Raw genomic sequence first — 16,276 nt, 5'->3', positions numbered from 1 at the left:
AGAATGAAATCTTACCATTTATAATGATGTGGACGGAACTACGGGGTATTATACTAAGTGAAATAAATCAATCAGCTAAAGACAATTATCATATAATCTCACTCATATGTGGAATTTAAGAAACAAAACAGAGGAGCACAGGAGAAGGGTGGGAAAAATAAAACAAGATGAAATCAGAGAGATAAACCGTAAGAGACTCTTAGTCACAGGAAAAAAGCAGGGCTGCCAGAGGGGAGGGGAGTGGGGAGGACAGGGTAATTGGGTAACAGGCATTAAGGAGGGCACATGATATAATGAGCCCTGGGTGTTATATACAACTGATGAACCACCGAACTCTACCTCTGAAACTAATAATACACTATATGTTAATTAACTGAATTTAAATTCTTAAAGAAACCTAGCCATTCAAGATTTTTTCTGGACACAGAGAAAAAACCTTCATAAAACATCACCAATTATATTACTATAGTACAAAATTTTATATCCAGAAAAACTGTAAATTTTCTTATTTATGAAAATGTAAATCTAAGACTTTATAGAAAGATAATCATTAAAATTTTTTTTTAAGTTTAAGCACTTTAAGAAGCAAACATAAATTGTATAGAAAACTAATTTATTAGGAATCCCTAATTTCCCTGTGATGTTAAATAAATGAAGTGTTAATGCTACCTTCTTTGAAAAGGTAACAGATGTTTATATAATAGCTTGTAGCTACCTAATGTTACCCAGTTTTACATATTTATAAATTTTATGCTTAAGAGTAGGCCAATGGGCACCTGGCTGGCTTAGCTGGAGGAGCACGAGACTCCTGGCCTTGGGTCGTGGGTTTGAGCCCCATGTCGGCCATGCAATTTGCTTAATTTAAAAAAAAATACACACACACAAGAAAGTGGGCAAACATATCAATTTTGTAATTCATAAGAAGAACTGGATGTGTTAAGCTTTCTCTCCTCAACTGAATTAAGTAACTGTTATATACTTATCAATATCAAAAATACTAAGGTAAACTTGAGGTTTCCACATAATCTTTTATGTTAAAAATAATATTCCTTCATAATATAGTAGAATACAACCTATGCCCATAAAAACTCTAATAACTGAATCATTTTAAACTTAGGCTAGAAGTCAAAATTTCTGCACTGGAAGATGTCTGGTTCCCGTTTTATTTCCTTCTTCCATAAAAGGCTTCAGCCAGGCCTCACACTATAGCTTCCGATCTACTCACTGCTTCAGGTAAAATTCTTTGCAATTAAGTACTAAAGCATTAATGACTCTGGAAACCATGACCAATTCCAAGCAGATAGAAGCTACAAGATAAGCTGGAAGTAGAATAGATAGTTCAAAGGAACTTATTTTTCAAATTTTAACCTATTCAAGGGCATTTCAGGAACTGGGTAATTCCAAAGTAAGATACTACCATAACAACTGACACACCTTCGTCCTTGCTTGGTGCCCTTTGAGGTTGGGTGCTGCTTGGTTCATCTTCTTCTTGGTACTTCTGAGTAAGTCTGACAAAAAGAGCTCTCTGCACTGCAGGGAGGAGGCCTGGAGCAGGCAGGGGGCCGTGGCCTGTCGTGTTGCTGCTGCCATCAGATCCACTCCCACGGTTAGGGGAGTCTTGAACAATGGGAGGCTGATGCTGGGCAAAGTCAACATGCCACATCCCATCTATACACATAACACAGAAAACACAGATACTGATTTAGCACCGAACTCCACTAGAGAGTGCCACGGTCAGTTACAAGAAATTGAAGCTTTAATAGTAACTACATTTAATTACCATATTACTATGTGATTGTAAATGTTTTTTAAAAGATATTATTTTATTTATTTTAGAGAAAGAGAGCATTGAGGGGAGAGGCAGGGGCAAGCAGACTCCATGTTGAGCGTGGAGCTGGACGCAGGGCTTGTTTCATGACCCGGAGCTTATGACCTGAGCTGAAATGAAAACTTGGGACTCTTAACCGACTGAGCCACGTGGGCACCCAATTGTAAATATTTTTTTTTAAAGCTATCTAAAGTTCTGGTGTAGCAAATGTTTGGTTAAATTTAAAATATATTTTATGGCTTCAATTTCATTACATTTCACTTAGCTTTATTAAAAACACACATTCTTATCATGTTTTCAATGAAAAATAGAGAACGCCAAAGATTTTAAATTAAAAATGAGTTGGGGCGCCTTGGTGGCTCAGTCGCTAAGCGTATGCCTTCGGCTCAGGTCATGATCCCAGGGTCCTGGGATCAAGCCCCGCATCAGGCTCCCTGCTCCGCGGAAAGCCTGCTTCTCCCTCTCCCACTCCCCCTGCTTATGTTCCCTCTCTTGCTGTGTCTCTGTCAAATAAATAAATATAATCTTTAAAAAAAAAAAAAAAGAAAAGCTAAGCTTAAAAACAGTTAAAAATGAGTTATTTGAAAAGGTAAACTCACCACCAGAGTTACTAGGTGGCTGAAAATTAGGTACAGCATGCTGTGAATAGTAATTATCATAAAATTCAGCCGGGTTTTGTAGGGACTCATAACTGGTATTGAGCTGCATTTCACCAGGACTTTGCAGGTATGAGGAACCTGGAGAACAGTGATTCTCTCTGGGTACTTTCATCATGTGTTCTGGAAAGCCCGAGCAATGGTAAGCACCACTCATATTCTGTGGTGTCAAAGGTGCATCTGGTTGAACAAGTACTCCAGCTTGACTGTGAGGACCTAAAATCCCAGGCGGAGCAGGCGGCAAAGGTGGGCTGTGTGGCACTGCGGTGCATGGATGATGTCCGGGGGAGCCCGGGTGCATCACAGGACTACTGTGTCCCTGAGACATATTAGGTCCAGGACCCGGACTTGATCCAGAACTATAGATATGCTGAGGATGTGGGCTGCTTTCCTGAAACTGTGGTCCTGGTGGTGAGGCACTGTTATAAAATGCTGGTGGCCTGTAGACAGAAAGAAGAGTATTTCTTAGTTCAAAGAAAAGAGGCAAACAAGAATGTTGTATTTTAAATATGTGTGGTTAAGTGTGTTTTTCTGTATCAGAATGTGTTTTTAAGAAGCAGTTTATTCTACATTATCTCCAAATAAAAATGCAAATAAATGCATCTTGCCTTCATTTTAGCCCACAGTCTTAATCAATTGACACTATTAGCTGTTCTAAAGCTTACAACTATTTTGAAAAATACAGAAAAGGGCAAAGATAAGTAAGAATCACCTCTAATCCTGCCACCCACAGAAATATTTTTTGGTTAGTTATTATTTTTTGGTTAGACTTTTTTCTAGGTATACATGGACCTTTCCTAAAATATAACAAAGTAGAATTGTACTATACAAACACACACCTTTTCAATTTCTAATGGATTACTGTCGGCATATAAAAAGACATTTAGGTTTTGAGTGTTGTTCTTCTTTCTGGACATCTTACTAATTTAATTACTATTTCTAATAGTTTTGTCAGTTGATTCCTTCAGGTCTATTGAGGGAGACCACCCCAAAAATGAGCTCCCTCTCCATTTCTTTCTTTCTTTCTTACTTTCTTTCTTTCTTTTTTTTTTTTGCCTCTCCATTTCTATCTTTATATCTATTATGTCTTTCTCTTTTTGCATCGGCTCGCATCTGATCTACAGTATTAGAGTATTAGCCAAACAATGGACATACTTATATTCTTCTTGACCTTAAGAGAAATAATTTTAATGGTTCACATTTCCTGTCAATTTCTTGTTCCTCATTTACTGAGATCTCACTGATTTTCTCAGTGTTCAGGGTTAAAATAATCAACAGTGGGACTTGCAGCCCAGGTGCACAGACTCTGGGAAAGGGCAGCAGGACTGGAATGGTGTTGTTAGAAAATGCAAATCTGGATCCAGCTTACCAAAGGCTTTCCTCTAATAGCCTAAGGAAATATTTCTCTAAAAGAATCAAATATTCTGGGGCGCCTGGGTGGCTCAGTGGGTTAAGCTGCTGCCTTCGGCTCAGGTCATGATCTCAGGGTCCTGGGATCAAGTCCCGCATCGGGCTCTCTGCTCAGCGGGGAGCCTGCTTCCTCCTCTCTCTCTGCCTTCCTCTCTGCCTACTTGTGATCTCTCTCTGTCGAATAAATAAATAAAATCTTTAAAAAAAAAAAAAGAATCAAATATTCTGGAGACATGCTAATGCCACTATTTGAAGATGTTATCAATGCTGAATGTAGCCTCCTAATGAATTGGGAGACATACCAATTCTAGCCACCGGGCAGTGTCTCTCAGGGTTACTCTGTGGAGAGATTTTTAAAGCTGTTAAGGATTCCACAGAGAGAAACACTGATGGCATGCAGCAGGGGACAGAGACAAAGGAAAGCAGGAAGAGCATTTGGGGTGAATGCCGGATATCTGCTATCTCTACCTAAGTTTAATTACATGATTAACATGGAATACAAGTTATTTTCTCAGTAGGAAATTTTAGAGGGAAAATGATGCCATTTTTGAAGATTTTAACTTACTTCTTCCCAATCTTATGTGCTAAATCCACAGTAGGTTTTACAACTATTTCAAAAAGAGATGGGATTTTCTTGAAATCATCAGAGAGATCTGTCTGAAAATCATCTTCAGGATCAGAAAAGGGAAAATGCTCTGGTGGAGTTGGCAGAAGCCCAACTCCTGGAGGTGGTTTGGGAAGAGGAGTTATGCCCCGTTTTCTAAGTTCTTCTAATTCTCGTTCATCTTCATTTGTGGCTTCTTCTTCAGTGTTCAACACCTAAAAATGATTGGCAAAGATTACTATTCCAAAACAAGCTTTCTTCCTTACATTTAAAAACTGTGAAGACTTCAATAAACCAGTTTTGTTATGAGAAAAATATCATTCTGAAGTCAAAATGGGTCAGAGAGAGCTAACTCATTTTTGATAATAAGGTTCAAAGTGGTAAAAGATATTTCTCAAAGTACATTAGCTTTTTAATGGCAAAACAAGGGTAAGAATGAAAGATTTTAATTCCTAGTCCAATACTTCTGCTTTTCTAACATACTACACTCATAGATTAAAACATAAAATAACAAATCCTTGATTTCTCAGGAGACTTTTCTGAAATATGATTTATAAAATATGATTCAAGACAAATGACTCTGTGGTGAGACCTAAGAAATAACTGAAGTACAAAAATATTACTTACTTTGTCCAAAAGTTTCCTTGTTTCTTTAGTCAGATCATCATGTGAAAATTTACAGTTGTCTCCTTGATAACATTTTGCTCCACTATGGTAGAACTTACACGGAAATTCATGTAAATAAAAATATTAAGGAACAGACCAAGTGACATCAAACTCTAATATTTTGAAATCCAAAAACATATCGGTGCTGAGTCAATAAGACTGTATTACTATATATTGCACTGAATTTTTTACACACGTCATATCAGACAATTTTTAAGATGAAATATTTCAATTATGCAGCAAAACATCCAAAGATTTTAATCTTCCTTACTATATTAAGCTAGAAAATATTTTAAAGAAAAAATAATTGTTATAGCAAATACAATAGTATTTCAATTATGTAAGTTCTGTTACTTTCCACAATAAAAATTGTAGACAGAGCAAATAAATTTTGTAGCAAGAGCTTATATCTATAAAGGAAACAAAGGGGCTTGATATGTCATATTAAAGTCAAATATCCCAATATGAAAACTATAAGCTAAGCTACCCCATGATTTTGGAAACAAATTTTAAACTTCTAAAGAAAATTTTAAATCCAGAAGTTTATTGAAAAATATGCCATTTTCAGGTGGCTTACATTCAGGGAATTTCTGAGGGGTTTTAGGAAATTTATTATTGTAATCAACACTTTGACAAGATCAAGAGGAAAAAGTCATATGACCATAGCAGATGCTATTTTAAATTTAAAACCAAAGTAGGTTTTCTAGGGATTTTGAAAAACTTCAGTAATGTTTTATAATCTCAATATTTTGGTTAACATCTTTTTAATAAAGGATATTATGCATATAAATGCAGTTCTCTCCTTTGGTACAATATCCTTGTAAATAAAACTTGCAGATCTCCTTTCTCTTCTCCAACTCTGCATCATGATCAAATTTACACTGATCTCCCTGTCACAAAAGAGAAAAAAAGAAACAATTGAATTTTCTCTATGGTGTTTCATGGTGGAACTACGGCCATATCTTCAGTGTTTAAATCATGATCTAATAATAATTCAAACAATCTCTTGGAAGTCTTGCCCAAGTCAGTGGGTGTGGCTATGCACAGAGGCAGAGGCAGCACGGAGAGCATGGCCTCAGAGCCTACTACCTGGGTTCCACCAGCACTCACCGTTTCTAGCTGAGCCACTAGGGACACTTATTTAACCTCTTAGTTTGGCCATGTTTAAAATGGGGCTATTAACAGTACCTACTTTGTAGGTTTGCTGTAAAGATTAAAACATTTAATATTAATAATCCATTTTAAACAGTACTTGCCACACAGTCAGCATTTTGTGTTTGTTAAATAAAATCTGGGTTCAACAAATTATATTACTGCCCCAGAACAGAATTATGTATGCTCTGATGTACAGTATTTCTATAGACACACTTTGAAGATACTCTTTGAAGAACCAGCTTTATAATTATAAGTATATGAGAAATGAAAAAGAAAAAAAACCCTAATCACCCCCTAAAAAGACTTTACATTTTAAAGATTATTGTGGAAGTTAAAATTCTTTATGATATCCCCCTAAATTTACCTTAATACATCTCCCTTCCAGAAAGTATTTACAGATTTGTTTTCCTTTGTGTTCCACTGTGTGCTGATTAATGAATTCCTGAGTCATAACCTTCCATTTTTTCCCTGGTTTACTATACTGTAAGAAAGAAAAATTCATTTAAATACAACATATAAAATATTAAATATGTACTAAAATGGACAGTCAAATGGATTAGGAAAGCAGTACAAATGACTATTTAAAGTGGTCAAGAGTGGACATTCAGATACTATTCATTTACTTGCAGAGACAGGCTTCTAATACACTGCTCATTGCTACTAGTGGTTGCAAAGAACCTATTTCTATTTTAATGAGGAAGTACAACTACTTTTTAAAAATAAAATTATGAAAAGCTTGAAAATTAACAATAATACTCTGTTGGCAAAGATGTTAAATATGCTTTCTTGTGATTTGCTGATAGCTATGTTATAAAAGATTAATAATACCCATACTGTTTGACAAAATTTGTACTTTTCAGGAGTATTCTGAAGGAATTATCAGGGAGGCACATATACTTTATTCACGAAAATAATTACTGCAGAATTACTTTGCATGATAAAACAAACAGGACAGACAGACACCTAGAAATTACACATCCCAAATGATGAGACTAGTCAAATACATTAAGATGTAGGTCAGTGATAGATTAGTATGTAATCATTACAAACTGAAGAGATGGAGTGACAATTTAGGAACATAAGAAAATGTTCACGATACTTTAAGTATCATATTATCGTATCGTAAGTAAGTATCGTAAGTATTAAATGTTCATGATACTTAAGTGGAAAACTGATCTGAATTTTATAATAATAAAACAAAAGATAAAAGACTCAAAGAATATATCCCCACATTTAAGAGTGTATGTCTCTAAATGGATCTCCAAAAAATCAGAGATTTTTTGCATGTGTGGTTATTCTGTACTTCCTTTAGGAAAGAAAAAAAAAAAAAAGGAGGGAGGATGTATTTCCTTAAACTTTTAAAAAATAACAAAAAGAAGTATATGGTAGAAAATCTCACAGCCCTACCTGTTTTCCTTACTTCTCCTTAGACCCCTTTTCAACTTTTGCTGAGTACAAGAAAATTGAGTAACATGAGTATGATGCTTAGCCAGGCTAAGGACTTACATTCATGAGCTCTATAAAATAGCACTGTTTTTCAAACACCCGGTATGCATCATACTTTATATATAGCAAGAGTTCACAATAACTATTTGCTCTTCTAATCTGATTTGTTTCCCTTTCCTTCAGTTTGCTAGGAGATGGAGAACAAAACACAACCTACTGATAATAGGAAACTGCCTCACAGCAACCACTTGAGGCAAAAGATGGCTAGACTTAAATCTGATCCTCAGTGCTCGCATTTGAAATATATGTTTTACTGTAAGAATTCTGGGGAAAAAGTACAAAAATACCAAGAACACAGATAAAAACACCTATAGGTTTTTAAAAAATATATAAGTATACCGAAATTGCCCCAGGAAAAATACAATAAAATTGTTTATGCTATTCTCTAATCGGATCATTTAAAATGTCTTAAATTTATGTAAATCTGGCTCACAAACATTTTCTATTTCCAGGCTCATTTAGAGCAAGAAGATATAAGAAAATAGGAAATCCAGGAGAATGCATTATACAAAATCAACAGGCCAAATAGAATATAACAAAAATTAAAAAGTAAAATATTAGGTAATCACCAAAAAAATCCAAAACCACCCTGAAAAATGCACCAAGTTGTACCTATATTTCATCAATAATTCATTCTATGACTAATGATGTCCCTCACTGTTTTAATAGAGGGTTATGGGTTTTTCTGTTTTGTTTTTTAGTTTAGTTTAGTTCAAATGAGTAGAAAGTGTATCAGTATTTATAACCATGAGAAACCTAATTATAATGAAGATACTCTAAAAAAATCTAAAGAAACTTTAACAAAATTTTAGGAGAAAATAACATGACTAGAAGATCTGATCTTTCAAGTCTAAGCCTATAGAAGCAACGTGAATGTCCTCTATCGTTAAGATCTCTTGTAATAAAGGAGTTGGAAGAACCACAGAAAGCATTTAGTTCATCACCCTCACTAGACAAATGTGAAAAGTGAAGATTAGAGAAATTAGTGACTTGCTAAGGGTCATATGGCGAGTCAGCAGTCAGGGTAAATAGAACTCTTCGCACTGTATTATACTTCCTCTAAGAAAACACAATTCAGGGCTCCTGGATGGCTCAGTTGGTTAAACGACTGCCTGGGCTCAGGTCAGGATCCTGGAGTTCTGGGATAAAGTTCCACATCGGGCTCCCTGCTTGGCATGGAGTCTGCTTCTCCCTCTGACCCTGCCCCTTCTCATGTTCTCTCTCTCTCTCATTCTCTCTCTCCCTGCCTCTCAAATAAATAAATAAATAAAATAAAAAGAAAATACAATTCAAGAAAGAGGGAGGGGGGAGAAAAGAGGGAGAGAAAGGAAAGACGAAGATAGGGAAAACTAAATTATCTACTTGGTTATTTCAAAATGTACTTCCTCTAGAAGATGTATTATACTGGCATAAGAAACAAGAGCACAAAATTTTTTTTGAAATATATAAGGAAGAGGGAATGAAAAGATTTGCTGGCAAAATAATATGTATTTATAGAAAATGTAACAGGTGTTATAAATACAAAAAAAATGTTAAGAGGTTTTATGGCCAACAGACTAAATAAGTTCTTAAAACCTATCAAACATTTTCTTGTTCTGTGACCACCCTGGAGTTTTCAAGACAGTTCATGTGAACATGCAGATATCTGCGAATTTATCTGGCTTTTAGAGGATCTCATACTCCTGGAAAAGATGAAAATAGATGTATGTTGGCCACTCTAGCATGTTCATTGTACCCTCGACAGGTTTCCTCCAGACCACTCCTAAATATGAGCTACTTGCTTGGGCTCTGGCACTCTGTTTGTTTCTAGAATCATAACAAGAAATCTCTCTTGACAGCCAATAAACTGACACAGTTGATAACATTTTAATCTTTTTTTTTTTAAAGATTTTATTTATTTATTTGACAGAGAGATCACAAGTAGGCAGAGAGTCAGGCAGAGAGAGGAGAAAGCAGGCTCCTCGCTGAGCAGAGAGCCCGATGCGGGGCTCAATCCCAGGATCCTGAGACCATGACCTGAGCCGAAGGCAGAGGCTTTACCCCACTGAGCCACCCAGGCACGCCAGTAACATTTTAATCTTAATAAGCTAAAGGAAAAATATTCTAAATCTAATGAGTGCAAAAGAAATAATTTATTCTGATTTTCTATAACATGATAAAGAATTTTTTAGTTGCAACCCGGATTTTTAAACATGTTAGTGCTTGACAATCTCCTTAGAGTTAATTCAACACCATACTTTCATTTTATAGATTAAGCAAACTGAAACTCAGAGACAGGTAGTAACTTGTTCAAAGCTACACTTTGTTGGAAGCTAATTTTTTTTTCCAAGCATAGTATGTACCTATTGGCTATAGGAGAGAGCTTACTTTCAGACAGCATTCATACTAATGTGGTCTAGGGAAAGCAACATACTCTAGAGGAATATAGGAAAATGGACAGGCAGGTTACAATCACTCAGAAATTCTAAATTTGTCTCCAAAGCTGCTATTCCATGGAACAGTGAGTGGCTCAATCAATGTTAATAGATTGGGCAGGGGTTGGGAGAAGTTCAGTGTCAAGTACAATATAAAAACAATTGAGGGGCGCCTGGGTGGCAAAGTGGGTTGACCCTCTGCTTTTGGCTCAGGTCAGGGTCTCAGGGTCCTGGGATCAAGCCCTGCATCAGGCTCTCTGCTCAGCAGGGAGCCTGCTTCCCCCTCTCTCTGCCTGCCTCTCTTCCTACTTGTGATCTCTCTCTGTCAAATAAATAAATAAAATCTTAAAAAAAAAATACAACAACAACATCAACAACAAAAACAATGGATGGAACAAAGTAAAATAGGCTTTTTTATACCTAACTTGCAAGAAGCCTTTAATACCTTAATGTCAACTTAGAATCCCCAAGAGTAGACTGGCATGTGCTGGGTTTCACAAATTTATTTGGGCCTGAACTTCTTTTTTTAGGTCATACCTATTAACATCTCCTTAAATAGTATACTTAGAGTACATATTAGAAATCTTTGCTCCTTGGGGCACCTGGGTGATGGTGAAGCGTCTGCCTTTGGCTCAGGTCATGATCACAGGGTCCTAGATCTAACCCCGCATTGGGCTCCCTGCTCAGTGGGGAGTCTGCCTCCCCCTCTCTGCCTATTTGTGATCTCTCTGTGTCAAATAAATAAATAAAATATTAAAAAAAAAATTTGTCCCTTATTTAAACCCAGACATCATAAAATCAGGCATTTTCAAATTACAATATATAGCTATCCCTTTGCTTTCACTTAAGGTTGTAGCTTTTAATACCCTACTCTTGCTCTGCATAATTTAATCAGTCTTGCTAGAACAGTGTCAGAATACTAGATTTGGACTACTTTAATCCCAAGAGTCTGTACAACAAGGCTGAAATGTACATGTTCAGAATTCAATTCAATATATATTTATTCAATATTTACTATACATAAGGTACACAAATTCATCTTTCCAACCATTTATATTGCCTTTTCTTCTCTTTCAATGTTTTCGGTTCTAGTAAGCTAATTTACCACTATAGTATCTCCCTTCTTATTAGCCATGCTTCATATTGGGCTATTAGCATTTTATTGCCCTTTGCATCTGGGATGACTCCTAGCAAAGGAAAGTACAATGAAGAACTACTAGGGTCACATTTTTGCTTTCCAACATACCAGTTTTACTTGAGGTGCTTTCAAACACGTTAATTTTATTTCGAGGTCACCTAAATTTGCATCTTTATACTAGTATCTTGACTAATTAAAACCATAATTCCTTTAATTCTTTTTTTTAGAATCTATTTACACTCATTTGATCTTAGCTGGAAATTTTTCATTTACTAGGAAAGTAGCATTAAAATCACAATGCTTTCTTTGCAGCCAAATAGGTTAAAAGATGGAAAAGCTCTCCTCATTAGCTATAAATTCTCAGTACCTCTTGATAGTCATCCATTCCTGAAAAAATATTAGGCCCTTTATTGGTTCTTCCCCCACGGTCTTTGCGTTTGATTTTCTTCGGCAAACCACGTCCACGACCAACATTAAAACTTTTAACCCTCTGTTCAATACCTAAAAGAGTTAAAATGTACTTCAAATATTATAGAAATACAACATACCTGTAATCTATTAGTTTATAGGGAACAGCATATTTTAAATAGTCTATAATATACAGTGCATTTTTTTTTCCTCTCTAGATTCAATGAAAAAAATTAATTAAATCTTTACATTTTACTTTCCAGGTAGTGCTTCTCATTTTTTTTTTTTTTAAGGGATGTTAACAATAATAAGGAGGGCAAGGCACAAGAATACATATGGCTACAGAAGTCAAAGGTAGTTTTGTTCTTTCCAGTTTTCCTTAGAATAAGAAATAACAAGGCTATCTGTTTTTAAGGGAATTAAATTTTATATTCATCCTTAAGGAAGACATTGTAGGTATTAGTGGTTAATTTGACCAAATTGAGTTTCTAGTGATAATTTTGAGTAGTACTATGTATATTTCTAAGTAAAATTTATACCTATCTTTTACTTTTTAAAAACTTGGCTTAAATTTAAAAGTATCTGAAATTGCAAAAATTATGTATTAGGTTATAAGTTACTAGATAGAGTCATTTCTCGTTTTACCAAATTCACATTGAACATTTTCTTACATATTAAGTGATCTTAAATCTACAAACAGCAAATAAATATATGAAAAAATGTTTACTTCATTAAAAGATATTAAAGAAGTTAAAAATTTTAAAATAACATACAAATTTTACCTCAAAGAATAGCGTTGGTAGGGAGTTGAGTAACTGGCATTTTCACATACTGGCGGGGTGTTATAAATTGGCCTATCAACTTTTTGGAAATCAACTTGGTGAGTGGATCAAAAATCTTCAAATGTGTGGCTATAGTTTTTGATTCAATTCTGCATTTCAGAATTTATTCTTAAGGAAAAATATTTGTGAAGATGTTCTCTGAGACATGTATAAATATAAAGGGTTTAATCACAGAGTTAAGAAAAAACTTGGTGTCAAAAAAAATAAATCTGGGTGCAACTTAAATATCAAGTGATTATGATCACCCAAACCTAAGAATCTATTAGGCAAGCTACGGTATGTCTGTTTAATTGAATAGAATGTTGTTGGCATTAAAAGCTACTCATTAACGTAAGAATGACTGAGATTCAATTCACAGTTAAGGGAAAAAACAAGTTAAACAGTATGCATAGTTTTTTGTTAAAAATCATTGTCAGAAAAATTCTGGAAGAATTTACACCAAAAATATTAATAGTAATTATTTCTGAGTATAGGGATTCAAATTATTTTTGTTTTATCTTTGATCTTGGTTAGGTTATTGTTTCCACACATAGAAAAAGTCTTCTCCATTTGACCATATATTACTTTCATAACTGAGGGAGTAAAATGAATGTCAAAAATAAAAGAATACTCAGTCATTTAACAGAACAAACAGGAAAAGATGAAAGGGAAAACCCCAGGTGGGAATGGATGAGCAAAACCTCTCTATGTTCCCTTATTCCCCAAGTGGAATGATTCCTGACACCACTATGTCTAGACTTCAGGAACAAACTTACTAATTACAATAGCATATGTACAGACAAATTCCTTTCCTTTTTAGTTCAGCAAAGCCTGGATTCATATTTTTCAAAGGAATTTTGCTAGGAAATCAAGAAAAAATAAAGTCGTAAAAACAATCACATTTACGCATAATTGGTTCCTTTTTTCAACAATATAGAAAGTACAGTGACATTGGGTTTGTGGCTCACTCCTTCACCTCAGCCTCATCTTACTCCAGTTTTCTTGAAGCAGACATTGAATGGACAATTCAAAAGGTTGATGTGACTTTTATGTAACCCATAGTTTCTATGGCAACTTGCCCTGGTCTCTCCAGGGATTACGTCCCTCAATACAGCGGATGAAGTGATGATCACTCCAGAAATTTCTTTAGTTTATGTTCTTATTTACAATCTTGAAGGATATCCATATTTCCAATCTTGAAGGATATCCATAATCCTAAGTATAAGTACATTTGCACAGCAAAGATGATCATCATCTTTCCAAGTCTAATAAAAGAAAAGCTACCCAGAATTCTGTCTGTATGGGTCTAAAATAGGCAATGTTTAGAGTAACAGAAACAACTGAAAAATGTAAGCCATTTTTTCCAATATACAGATATTATAAAAGGAAAGGGAAAATATGTAATGGGAAAGTTGTTTTTAAAAAATTTTTATATACTCTAAAAATATTAGCATATCTTTCTAATTCAAATATTAAGTTATCATGCAGCCTGAAATATTTGTAGATGTTTGTCCTCAAAATCTATAAAATAAAGAAAAACAAATGCAGGAACCACGGGAATAAGCTGATCTTGAGAAGAGACTAAGAAATTTAAGTTGTTTACTCCACAGTTAACTGCTCAAAAACACTGACAATTTCACACTTACCTTGCTGAACTTTCATTCTTTGTTTTTTCCCTGGTTCTTTAGAAAATGATGATCCTAACGCAGTAGTTGAGGTTTCTTTAGCTTGTCTGTATTGTTTCAGCTGACTGGCAAAATCTTCCTCTGTTTCCTGACTGTAGGTACCGAAGTTGTCATCGCTGTATGTACTGTACTCATCATATTCTTTACTTTTAAATTTTTTGTTATGCTGACTCCTCTTTGATGTCATGTAGCTTCCTGATAAGTGTCCATGCTAAGTGAAAATGGACAATCATTATAAGAACTTTTCAGTTAAATAAATGAATTGACAGTAACACAGGATATCTTTTTTCCCTCAGAAATTTGGAGAAAGAAAGGGTAGATGATTGTTGTAGTTCTGAGTCTTGGTTAGTATATGTCTATGATGGTATTTAAAATTAAGGTAAAAAAACTAACTGCTACTCTGGGGCACCTGGGTGGCTCAGTGGGTTGGGCCTCTGCCTTCGGCTCAGGTCATCGCATCGGGCTCTCTGCTTAGCGGGGAGCCTGCTTCCCCCTCTTTCTCTCTGCCTGCCTCTCTGCCTACTTGTGATCTCTCTCTCTCTCTGTCAAATAAATAAATAAAATCTTAAAAAAAAAAACTAACTGCTACTCTGGTATTATTAAATATTATAAAGTTCACAGTTCTTGCTGGTGAGTGTGTTCTGTTCAATTTTTGTTTTCCACCCGTGTCTCGATATTTGTACATAAAAGTATACTTAGAAATTCACACCATTATACATGAATTCCTTCTCCAAAATATCTAGTCTTTTTGAAAATATAGAAAATACAGTAAAACAGCTTGAAGTGGAAGAAAATATATATTCTCCTAATATTGTCCCAAATGAAAAATTTAAACATATTATACTTAATAAACAGAAATATGTGTGGAAATTTTAGAAAGAAGATATATTTATATCAGAGGTCTAACAAGAACTTCCCTGAAAGTTAAAAACATCTAGTGGAAACATTGCTTGTTAGAAAATATTTATTGTAATACACATTATCAATTTTATTAATAATTTATTTTACTAAGGCATATGAAAACTTAGAATGTACTTTAGTCCTCCAATTTTTTGTAAAGTAGCATGGAACCTAATGTGGGGCTTGAACTCATAACCCTGAGATTAAGACCAAGATACTTAACCAACTGAGCCACCCAGGTACCCCTAGTCCTACAATTTTATTTAATGATAGTATTCAATTCTATCTGTACTCACTAAAATATTTGTATTAGTTCAGTCATATCTTCTGTCCAATGCTTTTAAAAGGAAGAAAAAAATGTACCTAATTAAAGTTTGAAGATCTAGTAAAACCCAGACCATGACTCATCTTCAGCTTAGCACATTTAAAATATAATATAAAAAATACTGTTTGTGCTGGCAGATTACCAACATGAAACTATGATTTTAATAAAATGCAGGGAAATATTAAGATCATTTCAGTAATTATAAGATAGAGAAAAAAATACTTAACTAAACATACCAAGAAAATCAATTAGCTCAACAATTTTAAATTTTAGAGATATTTTATTAGGTATCTGACTTATTTTAAGCAGTGTTTTCAAAATTTTTTTGTTTGTTGTTTTTAAAAATCAACTGTTCTCATCTAGCACTTTCAAAATTCAGGAGGGGATTTATAATTGTAGCCAAAAGGCAATGTTTCTTAAATTTTTAATAAAAACACTATTAAAGTAAAATAAAAATAATTCTTAGATTAAGGTGAAGATTAATTAATTAGTTGAATGATGCCGACTTTTCCTTTTATTAAAAAATGTGATTCTATGACACACTAGATTTAACAGATACATTCAGAACATTCCACCCTAAAACAGAATACATATTCTTTTCAAGTGTACGTGGAACACTCTTCAGAGTAGATCATGTATTAAGTCACAAAACAAATATCAAAAATTCAAAAGACAAGTTATACCATGCATCTTTTCCCACCATAACGTAAACTAGAAATCTAGAAATCAATCACAAGAAAAAAATCTAGGGACGCCTGGG

The 16,276-nt window shown here is 34.5% G+C and overlaps 1 protein-coding gene across 2 annotated transcripts in view; it reads right to left on the bottom strand.

Moving 5' to 3' along the window:
• The window catches only part of ZC3H6 (zinc finger CCCH-type containing 6), a 53,999-nt gene that overhangs the window by 4,335 nt on the left and 33,388 nt on the right, over positions 1–16,276 (bottom strand). For both annotated transcript variants that reach the window (XM_082746576.1, XM_082746577.1), the window contains exons 4-11: positions 14,253–14,502; positions 11,745–11,878; positions 6,684–6,800; positions 5,943–6,054; positions 5,126–5,235; positions 4,460–4,713; positions 2,428–2,924; positions 1,435–1,668 (exon numbers count right to left, since the gene is read on the bottom strand). In XM_082746576.1, the coding sequence (XP_082602702.1) occupies positions 1,435–1,668; positions 2,428–2,924; positions 4,460–4,713; positions 5,126–5,235; positions 5,943–6,054; positions 6,684–6,800; positions 11,745–11,878; positions 14,253–14,502 (1,708 nt within the window). The remainder of the gene's footprint in view (positions 1–1,434; positions 1,669–2,427; positions 2,925–4,459; positions 4,714–5,125; positions 5,236–5,942; positions 6,055–6,683; positions 6,801–11,744; positions 11,879–14,252; positions 14,503–16,276) is intronic.

The sequence above is a fragment of the Mustela nivalis genome (genome assembly GCF_964662115.1).
Source record: "Mustela nivalis genome assembly, chromosome: 8".
Taxonomy (NCBI): domain Eukaryota; kingdom Metazoa; phylum Chordata; class Mammalia; order Carnivora; family Mustelidae; genus Mustela; species Mustela nivalis.
Note: the sequence above shows the minus strand (reverse complement) of the source record. Positions and strands in the feature narration are given on the sequence as shown.